The 18,899-nt window shown below is 35.0% G+C and overlaps 1 protein-coding gene across 6 annotated transcripts in view; it reads left to right on the forward strand.

Moving 5' to 3' along the window:
- Positions 1-18,899, forward strand: part of LOC119639357 (PH and SEC7 domain-containing protein) — a 70,347-nt gene that overhangs the window by 38,590 nt on the left and 12,858 nt on the right. For 3 of the 6 annotated variants that reach the window (XM_038036667.1, XM_038036671.1, XM_038036669.1), the window contains 5 exons: positions 3,777-3,897; positions 3,980-6,060; positions 10,016-10,552; positions 16,190-17,262; positions 17,359-17,552. In XM_038036667.1, coding sequence (XP_037892595.1) covers positions 3,777-3,897; positions 3,980-6,060; positions 10,016-10,552; positions 16,190-17,262; positions 17,359-17,552 — 4,006 coding nt within the window. The remainder of the gene's footprint in view (positions 1-3,776; positions 3,898-3,979; positions 6,061-10,015; positions 10,553-16,189; positions 17,263-17,358; positions 17,553-18,899) is intronic. The other 3 variants (XM_038036672.1, XM_038036668.1, XM_038036673.1) reach the window with 3 other exon arrangements.

Raw genomic sequence — 18,899 nt, forward strand, 5'->3', positions numbered from 1 at the left:
TTAAAGAAGAACAACTCATCCTAAGAAGTATTTGCTTGAAATGCTTAGCGAGTTGTCTTTATAGAATGTTGTCCTCTAGCTTTGAAAATCACTGGATGCTAAACTCTTATCTAAATTTTATCGTTTATCGTACATTGGTACGTAAAGTTTTACGGTAATATAATTGCCTTCGAATTTGCATAAGAATAACTTGTGATAGAAGGTTTATTTCCACTGTCTGAATATTTTTGCCTGTTTTAAGTAATATTTCAAAAAAAAAAAAAAAAGAAAAAAGAAATGAACATCATCATCATCTCATTTTGGGACAACGTTTATATTTTTCAGAATTTTTTTTTCCTGTTTGCTTTCTCTTTCACTTCTCACATTCCTGGCGGGCAGAATACATTTAGGTTTATTTAGTAGATATGTTTTTAAACTCTTGCAATATATATAAGTTACGTGCGAACACTTTTTTGTTATTGTTACCATCGGTCGATATAATACTTTTTATACTCATCACCAAAATATCTGGGTTTGCTTGGTTTGCCTTTCGGTTTGTAATACTAACCAGAAGTATTCAGCAGAGAGGGTAAGAGAGAGAGGCGGATGAATAGTGAGTGGGAAAGTGAGAGAAGGAGAGAGTTAGATGTTTATAGGGAGAGACAGAGAGGGTGAGAGTGAGTGTGAGGAAGCGTGAGAGAGAGAGAAGGGGAAAGAGAGAGAGAAAGAAAAAGAGAAAGGAACAATATATAAATTCTAGGTATGCGAAAGATTCTATACCAATTTAGCCATGTCCATCACTTTATCTTTCCGCTTGCCATTGCAAAGGATCGCAAAAAGGTATAAAACGTTCCACTAAAAGGTTTTACATGTATTCTCGGCTTAACGATTACAAATTGAAATACACATGGGGGCGATTCGCTTGCAATCGCAAGCACAATGCACAGAGTCCAGTAATTAGGTGTTAATGTTATTAAGAGAAAAAAAAAACACTTCGCGTTTACTTTTTCAAACGATGCCTTCTGACTTGCATAGCCATAATAGCGCTACGATATTCAGCATAGTGGCGGGTTGCGAAGGTAACCGCGTATAATCAGCTGTTCCAATCGGATTAGATGATTAATTCCGCTCTCTACTGGACGCGATTAAAGCGAAATGTCCGCAATTGATCAATATATCGAGACGCAAAACGCATCTTCAAAGACACTCACGCATAGAACTCTCTTGATGGAGGAAAGCAAACTTCAAAAGAGAGAGCATTGAAAATGACTCGGGATTTAATTTTCCGTCAAGTAACCGGAGAAAACTTACCGTAAGGCATGGTTTAATCAGTAAAGTTATCGTTCAAAATGATCTATAGATCTATAGTTCGCTTAATAAAGTTGATTGAAAGTATAAGGAGAGTATGTTGAAATTTTGATTAAACCACTCCCTTTTCCTTCGTGCTAACTGTTGGACCTTTATTGGACATTGGAACTAATTATGTAGAAAGTAATAATTTTATCTGTCCGCAATTCTATATATATTCGGATTTTGGATAAGCTTGCGCTTCTAGATCAACTAATCCAGCTAGCTGGTGGATACAGTTATGCTTATGAGAACCTCAATGGGTGCAAGAACGAAAATAGATCGTTTAGAACTAAGATTTTGCTGTAAATTCACATTTAGTCAAGGATTTCAAATTTCATATTTTGCACTTGCCACAAATGCCGGAAACAATTAGACGATAGGCTCTCAAAATTTCGACATAAATTCAATATAGTTTTCTTCTCATCCGTTCTAAATAAGTTTTTTATTTTTTTCATTTTTTTATAATTTTTTTTTCTTGTTATGCGAAAAAAAAAAAATCAATAAATTTAACGCATATTGATACACAAAACCCTTACCAACCAACCAACGAACAACACACTTACTTACTTACATAATAAATCTCTCTATTTAATATCGACTTTCATAGAAAATCACTCTACACGTATATTGCATTGTTTTACACCTGTTTTGTTCGTGTAGAGGCTTTTGATTTTTTAGGTTTTTTTTATAAATTTCTCTATGGCGTACACAATACGTATGTATGCGTATTAGTTAAAGCGGTTTAGTTTTTCCATTGTTTTTCTTCTTCTTTTTCTTCTTCTTTTTCCTTTTCAGTTCATATGTATTTTTAATACCCATTATCAAAGGATGTATGTTCTTGGCAGTTTATAGATTTTTGATTTATTTCGTAACACGCAATAGAATGGACTTTCCGTTAATGGTGATAAATAGTTTTTTGATCAGCATGACGTCTGTCCTTTTGTCCACTTATTTATATGACATAGAATGTTGATAATTGTTATCCATTTTTGCAGTTTATGCTTACAGATGGCATTAGAAAATAAGGGCGCGTAAGCGATCGAGAAACACCCATGCAATTAGAAAGTAAAAGATTTCCATACTTTTTTGCAGCAACGATTTGCCGTTAAACAGTAAACAATGATCTGAAATTTGACTAAATTATGTTTATACTTGAAGCTAGAAGTTCAAGGCAAGGAAGGATTTCAGGCAAAAAGTGAGCTCATAGTAATAGGCGGTGATCGAAGGGCTCGAAGATAATTTAATTAGCAAAGACACCTACCAACTGGGCTTAAAAGAGCTCTGAATGCCTACTCCGTTCAAATTATGAAAATATTTTTGTGGGTAGTTTCTGAATTTACACGAAAACTTCTTCCAAATGAACTAAAAGAATTCAAACTTATTTTGTCGGAATCAATTTTAACGATTTTTTTAAAATTTTCTATCTCAGCAGAGACTAGTTATGGAAATATAGTGAAATTTGAGACTTTACCTTCACACCCTTCAATGATCGCACACATCGTGCGAAATGGGTAGGTGTTTATTACGCCGAACGATCACGAATCATTTTCTGAATCGATTTAAGCTGGTCGGTCCGTCTGTCCATACATTTTTTTTATTGCATCTTTAAGCTGTAAATTACAAAATATTTCGATGAAATTTTGATATACATAACATTTTTTCGACAAAGAACGATCCTTAGTGAAAATGATTTAGATCAGGCAATTTTCACAATCACTCCCTATAATGACGTCTTGTTCCAAGATATGATTATAAGAAATAAATGGCAATTTTGAATGTTTCCTTTCAAAATTGGTGGACCGTAAACGGATGGGTGGGGAGGTGAGGGGACAACTGAGAATACATGTGGCAACAAGGTGTAATTTTAAATATCCTATAGTGAATATAGAGTCAGTTTATTAACACATAAAGGCTTCTCATGAAAGATGAGCCTTTAGCTAAAGAAGTGTATGAAGTATAGCGAAGTGGTGCAGAATATGTATTAATTAGCCTTACCCGGTTTCTGCATTTTATCTTTTTACTTCCTTTATGCCTATCGATCGATTTTTATTAGTGGACCAGGTTTATTGTCACTTTTTCTAACTTTATCATTAGAAGTTATTCGATAGATGGTATCAGTCCTTATAGGAAGTCAGTTTAATAGAATTTTCGCTACTTATGTATGTATTAATAAACCTCAGTAGTAGAGAGAGAGTGTCCTACTTGCCTTGAGGGGGGTCTCTTTGACGACGTGTCACAATCCAGTTTGGCAATCAGAATATTTGTATTCATTTTCAAAGCGGCTTTTGGAGCATGTTCCGGTTGCTTATTCGTTACTTACTATGCCGCATTTATCTATGCTAAGTTAGTTTCTCTGTAAATTCCAACAATTCCGGGTGAAAATTAAAAGGAATATGTCCATGATTTTTGTATTAAATTTTAATCAATTTTTTTATTTTCATTTTCAGGTTGAAGCCGGTGATGTTATTTTAAAGGTCAATGGAACTGACGTACATCGATACACAACGAAGGAAGTATTAAAGTGTTTACGTTTATCAGATGATTTAGTTACTTTAGAACTGAAACGAGGTAAACTTATATGCTTAGACCTAAAAACGAGTCTTCCTTCCTTTATTGACACCATAACATTTTTCTACTATTCGCTTAACAGATCCAAAATTAAAAGCTCGCATTAAGGAACAATTGGCCCAAACCAAGAGTCCTCATTATATTGAAACTGAATCTCATAATAATTACGATTATCATAGCTCTTCACCTATACACTCTGCCGAAGCTGCCAAAAGATCATCTCCAACATTGCAACAATACGAACAAACGCACAATTATCAAACGAATTCTCCTTCGGCAACTCCCGCGCCAGTGGCCGCAAGTAGTTCAACGACGACTTCACCCGCCTCACGTTATAGATCGCCCTCAAATACAACAGCGTCAACGGCGGCTTCGTCCGCAAACTTGCCTCAACGCCATCAAATTAACACCTCTACGTCAGCTAATCATAGTCGCAGTTCCTCAACTTCATCGGCTAAATTTCAGTTGGTAGACGGAACGCCTGCCTGTTATGCCACGACTGCCGTTTCTCATACCGCCACATCGCCAACTGGTCGCCCCTCACGCATTCCACAAGCCGTAAAATGCCCCCAAAAGCCTAATTCGGCTCAGCACTCGCCTCAGCATAAGCGACCGCGTCCTTCCCAAATTCCCACCAAAGCCGGCATAGGTGGTGCTTGCGTTGCTGCGAACGCTGTTGCGTCAAATATTAACGGTAATACGTCACAATTAGGTTTACAGCATTCGAACAGCTATAGTGGCAGCAATAGTCGATTACAGCGCACTCAATTATCGGAAGAGAAAGATTCCGAACCCATATCAGCTCCACCGCAACCAACAAAAGCTCCTCGCTTTGAGGCCTACATGATGACGGGTGATTTAATTTTAAATCTCTCGCGAACACCGCAAAGCAGCAATCTTTTGCCGGCTCATGCCAAAAAGGTTGATAGCCTAAGAGACTCGCCCAACCGACCGACTGCTGTAAGACCAAATGGAGCCTTAGCACCAAAAGCCTCAGGGGAATCGTCACCAACTTCTTCATCGTCAGTTGACTCGCCCACGCACACAGCTAGCACCGATTCGGGGAATAAGTGCCGTTTACGTAAGTCCGCTCAAATGCAAGCAAACCATCAACAACAACAACAACAACAACAACGTGATAGCTTTAATAACAGTTACAATAATCGTAAAGATTCGCTTACCAACGACACTTTATTAATGTGCGAAGAACTCGAAAGAGACGATGAAGAGAAGGAGGGGGACGAGCAAGAAGTTGGTCATCAAATATTACAGCAACGACGACAAAAGCAATATCATCAACAAAAACAGCGATATCGCCATCAACAACAAATGCAGCAAAAGCAACGAAGTTACGATTATTATCAAAATGAAGATGAGGCCGATGAAAATGCAGAATACTATGAACGACAACCTCCCGATTATGGAGATGAAGAAAATGAAGAAGATCAAACCAACTATGATATTACAAATTTAGAGACCTATAATAGTGGCGGCGGTGGAGGAGCCGATGATGAGGCTAGCGATCGTCAATGTTTAATGCAATACGGCGACGATGATGATGATGATGATGTGGATCATGAAGATGAGGATTATTCGAACAATTCTTTAGGCTCCGCATCAACGAAACAACGTTTGAATGCCTTAAAACAAAAAGCTGCCTTACGTTACAAAGTCCGCGCTCATCAAGACGCTGTCGATTGTGCCCGAAATCCCCGAAGTTCAGGTTCGTCATCATCTTCTGCCACCGTAGGGGGAGTGATCAGTGCCGGCGGTGCTGGTGGCGGTGGCGGAGGCGGCGGTGGTGGTGCTAATACCTCACAAGATGAAACTTCATTCTCAGTGCCCACGTCGCCAATTTCCCTATCCACTCCCCTAATTGATAAGGAAACTGCCAATTCTGTACCGACCAGTCCTGAACCTTCCAATTTAGTTGGCGGTGCCGTGGGTGTTGATTGTAATTCAACAGGTGTTGTGATACGTCGCCACAATGGCATTGTGCGCAAATGTGATTCGGCTGGCTTTCGTACCAGTAAATCAGAAGATCATTTACAGCAAATACAACGCGAAGGTATGGCTGCCGTCATACCCATTGATATAGATGAAGATGTTAACAGTTCACTAAACACCCTACTAGATACACGACAAGATTCGGAAGACTCTCAGGTAAGTTGAGAGATGAAGATATTATTATTTCAATTATATAGACTTTTTCTTTTCGTTATATGAATGCGTGTGTGTTATGTGTTAGAGAATTATAAATAAAAATGTTATAGAGAATATGACCAATAGGTATGTATGTATGTATATATATACAAAGATGACTCACTTTGTAAAGATCCTTAGATGAATATATATATATATATATATATGTAAATAAAATATATATATATAAAATATATATATATAAAATTATTAAAATTAATAATGAAAATTTCTATGCAAATTGCAAAACCGATGCGAAGTATTGCTATTCTACTGGGGGAGTTAAGAAAAACAAAATGATCGGCTTCTTAATGACACTCGACACTGTTTCATAAATATTCTCCCAGAGCGATATCTAAAAAATTTCGCTTTTTACTAACCTGAAGTAGTAGAATAGCAAATATAACTCAAGTCAATGACCATAAAGCTTTTACCCAGAGACAGACATGCATTAAAAATACAAATCAAGTATAAAAATAATTTCCCCTTGATTTTTTTTCAAGGGATGAGTCGTAGGTAATTTACCAAACTTTGAACTATCAATATCGCGTCAGAGTATTTATTATCTTTATTCCATACGCAACGATGTGATTCTTTATCCCGATAAATTATATAAATTATTACTTAGGCGCATAAATTATTCCGCTTATGTGCACAAGCTACCCCACACTTAGGCATGCACAACGTCATGTATGAAAGTTGAAAATAAATGGAACTTTATACAAAAAAAAAAGGAACAAAAAGTCGAAATTTGCAAAGGATTACTTCCCCTTTTAACTTGAATGCTAGTGCTGGTAAGTACTGATGATAGATTGCGAACCATGGATACCTTACTAAGCCTGACGTCGAAACATACTTTACGAAGATTAGGAGAATCGTTAACATAACCTACGTAATGCATTAATGGTTGGCCCCGAAACCAAACGACGAGCCAGTCATTCAGCAACGTTATCAATTAATCTACAAACAAGGACAATATGTTAAAAATTTTCGTGATATTCGAAAATGATGGCTTTTACACCCATAGGGGAAAATTCATCGAGAAATCTTAGAAGCATTGCGGTGGAATGTGCTATCATCCCCCACGTGCTCATCTTACATCACTTTTTCTGCTTTTCCGGATAGCTTGAACGGAAATCACACTCAGTCAGATAGATTAGGAAAAAATTGTGTGCCGGAAGAGATAAACAATATATCCATTACTACATCTTTACATTGATATCGTAATAAGCGCTTCTTATCGCTGCGAAACAGGGAAGGAATGATTTCCAGGCGTTAAGGTTTTCTTTTATTAGAGAGTGGATCATGTGGTTTCTTCATGAAGCGAACTTGTTTTGCTTGATTCAAGTGAGCGTGTTTTAAAGAGCGCTTTTCAATCTTGTATTCCCTTCATCTCGACTTATTATTTCACTTCTCTTTGTCGACGATATAATTTGGTCTCATTGCTACCGCCACCTACAAAACATGCTGACAAAGTTGATATATATTTAACGCTGTTAATTGGCTAGATGACCGTCGACGCGAAATTCTTCGAAAGAATCGGAAGATTGCTGTTTGCAAGCTTCTTTTCCATATAATCGCGCTACTGTAGGGGTTAACAAGTTCTTGTATTAATGACAATCTATAGATCATAGCATTGCTATGTAAATATTTGTGTTGGTATATTGAAAACCTATGGGCGGGAAATTAGATGGCACTCGAAATCTAAGAGTCCCGCTTTAGACCGGAACAACCGGAAATATTTCGCTTCGTGTAAATTTTCGCCTTGAAAGAATGCCGGCGTGGGGAATGCCTTCTTCCCGGCTCTCTCGAATATTGTGGCATTACTCTAGGTATTCACATAGAGTCACTAGAGACAATTACCTTGCACGGTGTAAGCATAAATGTTTTTTATCGACAGGTATATTCACAAAGTCACCAGAGACATTTATTTTGTAAAGTGCAAAAATAAGTCTTACTACTTACTTAATTTACTAAAGACATTTACTTTGCAATGTACAAGAATAAGTCTTGTTTTTATTCGTAGATATTTACATAGAGTCATTAGTGACAGTTACATTGCAAGGTGTAAATCTAAATGATTTTTATCGGTAGGTATTTATACAAAGTCACTAGAAACACTTACGCTTTGTAAGGTGTAAGGGCAAGTGTTTTTTTTAGTTTTTTGTCGCCAGGTATCCACATAAAGTCACTAGAGAGAGTCCTTACTAAAAAAATAGCAAATGCCCACACTGGGAGAAACCGAAAAGAGTTTATTTTTGCCATTACCATATAAAAAGTTAGACCTTTTTTTTGAAAAGGTAAGGAAAGTGTGGCAATGGCGATCGTTTAATAAACGGGGATGAATTATATCTTCAAGTAAATACAAAATTGTATAAAAAAAGCTGAAAGTAAAAAATGCGAAAGTACAAGCAAATAGAGTACGGGCAAGAGTTGAACGTAGGATAAAAAATTTATTGGCTTAACCATCAGACATGGAGCCGATTGTATATTCTGGCATCCTGGCAATGTTAAGATTTTTAAATTGATTCTCTTCTGGTGTCATCGACTCGAGTCATCGAGTTTTTTTTTTTTTTTTTGGATGAAGCTTTCTCCATACCTATGCTTAAATGAGATATAATTGTAATTTAAATAATAATTTCCTTCATGTCCAATGTTGTTGATGATTATCTCGATGAGGCTGAGCGTACTGTAAATTACGTACCGCGATATCAAGTCCTTGGAGATTATAATTGCATATAATTCAATTGTAGACTTTGACAAGATGTGAAACGTCAAAGGAATATAAAAATAAAGTATCACATGACTTAACCTTTAAATAGAAAAACAAATGAAAATGGGGCGCCTTTGTAAAAAAAGACTCACTATAGCGTATTATTGTGTGAGTTTTTCCTACCTACCTACGTAAGAAAAAAAGAAGCACTTAAGCAAATGTATGAACGAATTACCGCACACCCACACCTACTACGAGACTGCAGAGAGCCGGCAAATAATGTAATACAAAATTTACAAATAAATAAAAGTTTGAAATAAATTATATTATATTTAGTTTAAAGTTTATTTAGTTTTGTTTTTCAACTTTCAAACAAATAATTTCCGCTTACAATTTTTATTTCTTCTTTCAATTGTGCAACAATAATAATAACTTAAATAAAAATAACAAAAAAACAAAACGAAAGAAAAAAAAAAACAATGTTTTAAAAAATATTTTTTTCCAATTAAAATTTGTTGTTGCTTTTATTTAGTATTTAGTTTTTTTTATTTTTTTTTTGTTACATTTCTATAGATGTTGTTGTTTGCTGTGGACATAGTTGATGTTGAATTGTGTGTTATTTATATATATACATATATATATGTAAAATTTGAAGAATTCCAAGAAAAAACCTCAAAAACCCGTAGAATTGATTATCATTCCTCGTTAAGTATGTAGTTGTTGGTGTTTTCTTTTAAAGTGCTTACGTTTGTTCCTCTAATTCCTACCACACGACCCCAAACATTCTCTCTCTCTCTCTCTCTCTCTCTCACCATTTAATTCCAATAGTTTGATATCGTAATTAATAATAATTTTTATGATATTTCTTGAAAATGTTTTTTAAATATTTTATTAAGACTTTTTTCTTTCTATCTGTATCATCTGTTTCTTCCTTTCGTCCTGTTATCTACTTATGTTTTGTTTTTCTTTTTCTTTTTTTTTTTGGAATTAATTGTATGATTACATTACATATAAAAAAAAACAATGTCTACGTATGGTTGTGTGTGCGTGTTTGCGCACTTGTGTGTGTATGTGTGTGTTTGTGTGTTTGTGTGTTTTCTTTTTTTTTTTGCTTTTGTATGGTGTGTGCGTGCATCTACGTACGTCTATGAGCGTTTCTTTGTTGTTGTTGTTTTTTTTTTCGTTTCTTTTGCTTAATTTTAGCAGCAATCATCATCAACAGCAAGTTCTTCCAAAACTATCATACAAAGAACAAAATATAATAATTGTAATAATAGCAATAAGAATAGCAAGAACAACAAAACCAAAAATAACAACAAGAACAACAATAACAACAACAGCAGTAATTGTTTGAATATAAATAATAAGAAAATTGCCTCGAATCAACTCTGCGCTTCACCGGAAGCCCATAGTCAACGCGATATATTCAATAAGCGACGTCGTAAAGTGCGTATTATTATAACGTCAACGCCAACGCCAACGCCAATCTCAACTTTAGCTACAACTTTACCGGTAACTGCAGCGTTAACAACAACATCATCATCGATAATAGCAAGCACTGGATGGGAGTCAACATCAGTTATAACCACTGCTGCTATAATGGAATCGTCCCCGGACATGGCAGCAATACCAATAACAGCAGCAATAACAACGACAACGACAACAACAGCAGCAACTATTACTACTATCTCTACAAGTTTACAAACTTATGCTACCACAAACTCTTTGTGCTTACAAAAGGTTGCTGTGTTTCAACTTTTTCTCAAACAAACTCTAAAAACCAAAAACTTACATACATTTCTAAAAAACATTTTAATGTGTATATAAAACGTCATGCATACATATATATGTACATACATATGTTGGTAGAGTAAGCAAGCTAAATGTCAGATAATCAATTTTGTCATAGATTTTTCAATACCCTACATCGCTTGTGGACGGACGGACATAGTTTCAAAAAAAAAAAAAAAAAAAAAAAAAAAAAAAGACAAGAAAAGTTCAACTTCAATTTTTTTTTATCAACAACGCGAAGTCGATCCGCTTTGTAGCCTGTTTGTCAATTCTCAATAAATTTTGCAAATTTATTTCTTTTCCATTTTCTAAATCAATTTAATTCTACATTTACACGGTTTTTATCTTTTACCACGTATGAAACGGAATTTAAATGCCTCCTTTTTAATCGATTATATTTGCTTTAGCACGATTAGGAATTATTAGTCTTCCAATTATGACGAATAATTAGTAGATTGCAGGAAGCAGGATTTTTTATAGATTACTGTTTATCTTTAGATCTTAGGTTAAGGCAGATTTATGACTTTGCATACGTTTAGATGTATTTCACATGGACTCGCTAAGGATCTAGCCGCCGTAGGGTATTTCATTCTTGGGACTGCTGCGAACGTCGCGCACATTGCCTTACCTAGCTGTCTGACATGAAAGCTCTAATAACCTAACAGCCATAGCGAGGTTTAACTTTCCATGTGTCTAGGAGGATTTGATTTTTAGGACTCCTATGAATGTCAAACACGGCACCTCTTGCCTAACTGCCCGACAAAAAGAAGCTAAAGGCATGTTTATAATCAATTACAATAGAAAGCACTAGCTTTAGTTCCATATTTTTTCTCTGCAAAGTGATTATTACTGCAGTTCTAAAAGACTAGGAGATTCCGCTCTGTCTTTCCAAAAATAGCTTAAAGCAAGGGCAAGCAAAAATGGAATACTTTCCTCTTATTGCATTAATTCTCGAAAAGACTGTCGATTAAATATCATTCTTCACATCTTTCATATCTTTGCATTCTCTAATAATCTCTCTCACTCGCTCACTTGGCTTTGTTCGCATTGCATTTAGAAATCACCACAAGATAAGGAACTCATTGCTAATGGGCTAGCGCTTGCTTCTCTAGCTTGCAATTGAACTTACCTCTCCTTATTCTTAATTATTTTAAGCAGAGGTTCAATCCGTCTAACAAAAGCGAAGAGAGGAGACAGTCTTGTCTATGGAAAACTTCTCATTACGATTTTTTAAGTATAGAGGCGTAAAATTTTCAAACAATTCTTACTTTGCCCGAAAATATTGTTCACATCTTCAAGATAAGGAAATGTACAGTCATACATTAGTTGTTAATATCAACATCGTTTTCTTACACTTTTTATGTGATTGCTCTAAATGAAACCAAAAAGATGATAGAACTTCTCAAAATAAAGTTTTATTATATAATTATTCTTATTAGGTTAGTCGGAGAAGAAATAAATTCTAAGAGTAAAGTTTTGGAGCAATATCATCTAAGGCTTTCAGCTTTATTAAAACCTCTACTGCACTTGAAATTTGAATCCACGATCACTGAGTTATTATTCGACACCTTCTACCCACTCGGCCACTCAGGCGTATTTTTTAAAAATAAATTTCTGGAGGAAATAATAAATGCTATCATAATTTCTGTGATGAAAATTAATTGGTTATATGCTTGATCAGTTTCCGTTTCCGCGCTTAGATTGTCGAGTTTTCTTCGACCATTTTTATGTAAATGGAAATTAATCAGAAGAAGCAAAATGAGTGAGTGAACACTGTTTTCCACTAGACGCCGCATTTTTCCTCCTAAACTGAACCGAGCAGAATTCTTTCAAAGTCGGTCGTAATTAATTAAAATTACTGAATAGCTTTAAAGGCGCGGAGACAAGAAATCATAGTCAACTATTATACAATATGGTTTAGGGTATTTGCATGTCGGTATGAATCGACTATTTTTTTTTTGAAAACTTTTTTTTTTTTTTTGTTTTTTTTGTTATTACAAACTTTAGTTCTTTTTCTCTTTTCTTTTTTATTCTCCAAATTAAATAGAATGTTGTTCCACGTCAGTGTTTAGGATTTTTTTTTTTTTTTTTTTGTTTCTGAAATTCTTTGATATTGTTTATGTAGCACCGTAGAAGTGTGTAAACCTCTGTACAATACAATTTACGCAAAAGTTGCTTGAACCATAAAATTCGGTCAAGATGCAATATATTTTTTTGTTATACTGCCTTGGTTTCGTTTAATTAAAACAAGTTAAGCTTTTAAAAAGTAAGTTTTTCGAAAAGCCTTTAAATTTAGGAAAATTTTTTTTTTTTTTTGGGTATAATGTCAACAGTAAAAAAATAGTAAATATTGTCATAATTCCTGAATTTATGCTGGGATACAGTTAGTCGGTTATATATATATATATATATATATATATATATATTTATATTTTTATTTGATAAATAAGTTACCGTTTGTGACGGTCAAACGGAACTGAGGCAACAGAAAGAGATAGGAATGTGGTGATTGCTGGCTAGTGAGTGTGTGCCTGTACCCATAACGCGGTAACAGTCACACAGAAGTGAGGAAAGAGATGAGGAAACAGAAAGCGAGTGCGAGTGAAGAAGTGAGGAAACAGAAAGCGAGTGTGTGTCTTTTCCTGTAACACGGTGACAGTTACAACGATGTGAAGAAAACGAAAGAGATAAAGACAGGGATGTGCTGGCCGCTGCCTCGTAAGTGTTTGTCCAATTGGTAACTGTTATACCCTCGTCTGACTGAACACACACCATAGCCATGACCAAAGTAAACTCTATACGCCCTGAAAACTGGACCCGCTTGGTCTTCGCTATTCTTACATTCTTCTTCGTGTTCTTGATAGGCTTAATACTGAATTCCGACCTCAGGCTTTTGAAATGAAATTAATTACATAACTATATATATATTAGTTTTGATAAAAATTATTTCTCAAATGCGATAGTATGTGTCTACCAACACTATATAACTATTTTTTCATTTATAGAACGATGGATTTATACATCACATCCCTATACCAGATGTAAGAGATGTGAGATTCTGGCCCTTTTTCTAAATTCGGTCTTATATATCTAATGTTGATGAAGGGGAATATTATTATTGCTCTTATCGCGACCTGAGACGATCATCAATAATGCCTTATCACTACAAAATCCTCAATATACGTCTGAGTCCAAACTGCTTCATACGTTTAGACAGAGGTTTTTTTGCTCCGGTAAGGGTTAGTTAGAATCGCCGCTTCATAAATATATCGATGTAAGTTGCTCGGCCGCGTTTTGCTTTTATTGCAATCTCAACATTAATAAGGCTATACTGGATTTGTATTAGGCTGGGCACTGACTTTTGATTAGAAATTCGATAATGCACTTAAATCTAAATACCCATAAACGGCGTGATAGCTCAAGCCTGTTTTTACATATATCATTACTTTTGCTTTTACTGCCGATGAATCTATAGTTATTTATATATAGTTCGTATAATATTACGAGCGAAATTCGAGGTCTTTCCGGAATAGAACTAGTAGCTGCTCACTGAGGATTGATTTTTCTATTATATTTACAAGAATCGGAGTGTAGACCCGATGAACATTATATACCAACAGATGTATCAATTTGAACTGCGGATTTGGCAAATAGATGGCACCTTAACGCGCTTTATGAAGATTTGACGTACATGGAATTTGGTTGCATCGTCAACAAGTGTTAAAGACACCTGAGTGACAAGGTGAAGATGTTTTTGCGCTGTGTCATTTTTGCGATAGGCAGAGCAGTTGTGGACGGAATTTTTTTTTCGAAGAATGCGAAAGACGTTCCCTGATCGGAATGAGAAGTGGGATCTGCTCACCAGGTGAACCCTTAGTTCACGCATTCGCTGGGCGCGATATGCGTGGAGGTTTGAAAAAATGATTCGATGCTTGGTTGGCGGTAAAAGCCGAAGAATCCACACAAATTGTGAAAAATGATTGAAGTGCACTTTGAGTAAATCACCTTTTTATCGTCCTTATGACGTTCAAGCATTTTTTTCGTCAGAAAGAATAGGCATTTCGCTCTTGTGCACTTGTGCCTATGTTTTATATGCAAAATTCAAGATTCTTTTAAAATGCAATAGAAAACTCTGAATCCATTATTGGGGATATTGTTGAGAGAAAAAAAGGAGTGGCTTGAAATTAAAATCTTTTATACTCACGGAGGGTTAAAAAAGAAATCAAAGGAATTAGTATTTGGCCCGGAAGCATTATATGATTCAGATACCTTCGAGCCAATGTCAATTTTGAATCCATTGCAAGTTTTGAAAAATTGGCGCAATAATGACGGTCTTTAGCTCTTCTCTCTCTCTCTGGATTTTTCTATTAATTTTTTTTTTTTTTTGAGGCATCAGACCGTTAATCTCAACGCAATACGCTGGTTGTTGTTTTTTGTTTTTGGACTAAGCCAAAAAGGCATGTGGCTTATATGTCCACTCAAAAAAACGTTGCAAAAACCGAGTTTTGAATTTTTTATCCGGTTTAAGGTTTTTTTTTTTTTTTTTTTTTTTTTTTTTTATTTTTTTACTCTTTTATTTTTTTTTTTTTTTTTTTTTTTTGTTCATTTCTCCTTCTACGCTGCAACATTCTATTTTATTTTTTCTTTTCTTTCTTATTATTATTATTATTATTATTATTACTTATATACAAACACACAGTGCATATCACCTTCATATTGTCAAAAGCATTTTGTGCATGTCTTGCCTGTTAAATTCACTTCCTTTTCATTCATCGCATGAAATGCCGAACTTTTGTTTGTTGTTTGTACTGCACGTCAATAAAATATAACTGCTAACTGCTTAATATGTTTGCTTGATTTTCTTGATTTTTCCTTTCTTATTATTATTATTATTATTATTATTATTGTTATTGTTGTCTAGACAATTTTCTTACTATTTTTGATATATTATAGTCGCACATCCATATCACAACACCCAACTAGCCAACCAACCAACTAACTAACGAGCCAACCAAAGCAATCCATACACTTTTTTATACATCAAATGATTTTTATTTTGAAAATAAGAAAAAAAAATAATAAAAATTAATTAGAAGAAAAAGTTTTTCTTAAATACAAAGCTCTCGCGTGTAAATACATAGAGAAAAATTATGAAATAATTGTCATAAATATGTATAGAGATGACATTTAACCGATAAGTAATTCTGAGAATATTTGAATTTCTTCCCGACTTTTTTTTTAAGTTTTCTTTTTTTTTCCTTTCTTCTTTCATTTTTCATTATATTTTCTATAAATTGAAGAAAAAGAATTATTATGAACAAATAATAAGAGATTAGGATAATTGGCAAAAAAAAATTGTAAAATAAAAAAAAAAAACCAAAAAAGAAAAAAAGAGATATTTAGTACCTTACATACAAATTTAGATTTGTTTTTTGAAAAATCTAGTTATCATCAAACAGCGCTAGAATAGTGCTTTATACATTTCTATATTTTTGAAATTATTTTCTTATCGAAAAAACACGTAATAAAAAATTAAAAAATAAAAAATACCAATTAATATCAAAAATTTCTATTCAAAATAAACAGGCTTCGAATCGTGATCGTATAGTTTGGACTTATAACGCTCCATTGCAACCACATCAATTGGCTGCATTGCAACAACAACAACAACAACAGTATTCTAATACCAGCTATAGCCATCATGTCGGTATCAATAATTCGCATCACAATTCGTATTCAAGTTCAATAAGTTCATCACCTCAAAATTCGGTTGGTAGTCCCGCTTCGCCCACTTCTGTTTCCAGTTCGGTTATGTCTTCGTCGGGTTCAAAAGGTGCCCTTGGTATAGGCAGCAATTTTAGTCATAATAATGGACATTTGCAGCATCAACAGCAACAACAACATCAACAACAACACTATCAACAACATGTGATTGTTAGTAATGGCGGTGTCACCTCTTCAACGCCCACTGGTACGATAGTAACAAATAATATGGGTTTATTGCAATGTCCTAACGGCAATAATAGTGGTGGTGGTAGTAGCAGTAACGTAGTTACTGCTAGTGGTGGTGGTGGTGGTGGTGATCATAGTGTTTCTGAAGCTATATCAAATATTTCTAGTCCTGATTATCAGGACGATGATAATTTATTAAGTTCTCGTGATCTTTTAGGCGGTATGGTACTTAGTGATCCCAGTGATTCGGACTCAACAATATTGGTATCGGATGCGGCTGTGCAGCGTCAACAACAAAGACAACAACAAAAATCATCAGAGCATAAAGTAGTTATACAAGTACGAGGCGCTGACAGTGTAACAACCAATGCCAATAGTAATCATAACAATAATAACAATAATAATAATAATAACGGTACTACGGGCAAATCATTATATTCGGAATTGAAAGATTCCGAAGATGATTTGGCGACATTAACAGAAGATGTACCGTTGGCCACCACACTCGGCAATGCCATCGCGAGCACAAACGAAGTACGCGACTCTTCGCCACCTGTTTCGGACGATGGCAGCGATGTGGAATCCCTGCATTCGTATCATTATTCACCCAAGGCTGTAGATATGCCATCGGCTATACGTTTGGCTAAAAGACTGTATTCACTTGATGGTTTCAAAAAGAGTGATGTCTCCAGGCATCTTAGTAAAAAGTAAAAATACATCATCTTTTTTTGCTCCTCCTTTTAAAGAGCTTTTCCTAATTATTATTACTATTATTATTATTATATTTTTTTGTTTCATAATAGCAATGATTTCAGTCGTGCGGTAGCTGATGAATACTTGAAATATTTCACATTTGAGCAAAAGACTTTAGATCTATCGTTGCGTGAATTTTTGCAACAATTTTCGTTATCAGGCGAAACGCAAGAACGTGAACGCGTGTTAGTACATTTTTCTAAACGTTATTTAGATTGTAATCCGGGCTCTTTTAATTCTCAAGGTAAGGCATTTTTACAGTAAATTTTGAAAAAATTTGCATTTTTTTTTAGCAACTTTTTTATGCTAGTCTTTCCGTTTCACTTTGTGATGACCATTACGTTCAAGATATTGCGAGCAAATTAGAGAAATACGGACAGAGAGGCGAAGAGAAAGAGAGGTTGGCGGGCGGTGCGGAGGGCTGGGGGGATGGAGAAAGGATGAGGGGGGAAGATAGGATAAGAAAGGAAGATAGGATAAGGGGGGAAGATAAGAAATCTAGGGATCTAAAAGGGGAGAGAAGAAGAAGAAAAGTTTTGTTTGTAAAAGTATTTATCATTCGTTGCGCTATTAAAATACTCCCTTCAATCAAGTTCTGCCCGTTTCCGTTAGTGCATGTTCCAGCTCACTATTTTTATCGCAGCATTATAACTAAAACAAAATTGAGTGATAGTCTTAAGTGTGAAGCGATAGTGTACCCATTGCTGTTGACAAAGTAAATGAACTATCACTGTGTTATTTTGCACGAACTCCAATGAGGAAGAAATGCTACAGAAGCATATAAAAATTTATTGAAATTGTTCGGTGTAGATGCAGTTCCTTATAGAAATTCATTCAAGTAGATGATTTCGACATTTCTGATAAGCCATGCTCCGGCCGATCATTTCCGATCGGCAACGATGCGGTCAAGATCACGTTAGAGAAAAATCATTTTTTGACAATATCGGAGATTGCAGAACACCTTGATTCAGCTGAATAAACCATTACGAAGCATACCTAGAAACTAGGAATGGATAGAACATTCCGATAGACCTCTTTTAGCTCTTAATCTTGCAAGAATCTCTAGGTTTGTGACGACAATAAATTGTTATTAAGACCTTAAAGAAATAAAATGTGCTTTTATTATCGGAACATTTGCCAGGCCTGGAAAGGCAACAATGTTGAAAGCCGCTCGTTCAAACAAATATAACCTAACCTCAAAAAAAGAAAATCATAATAGTGAGCCTTGGCGCATAAAACACCCGAAGAGAATGAAAATTGTTTTATTATTATCCTTCTTTTCTAATCTAAATATTTTTTGAAAGTGATTTCAAAAAGTCGAATACTTTCCCGATCTTTCTTGTTCCATTATAATGAGTAATGTCTGCACTAAACTCGAGCAGATGCTAAAAGTGTTTCATCCGATCTGCTATCCTTCTTTTCTAAGCTAAATATTTTTTGAAAGTGATTTCAAAAAGATGAATACTTTCTCGATCTTTCTTCTTCCATTATAATGAGTAATGTCAGCACTAAACTCGAGCAGATGCTCAAAGTGTTTCATCCGATCTTTAAGCCTTTCAATAAATACTCCTGCGCATGACGCTTCCCATCG

The sequence above is a fragment of the Glossina fuscipes genome, unplaced genomic scaffold (assembly GCF_014805625.2).
Source record: "Glossina fuscipes isolate IAEA_lab_2018 unplaced genomic scaffold, Yale_Gfus_2 112, whole genome shotgun sequence".
NCBI lineage: Eukaryota > Metazoa > Arthropoda > Insecta > Diptera > Glossinidae > Glossina > Glossina fuscipes.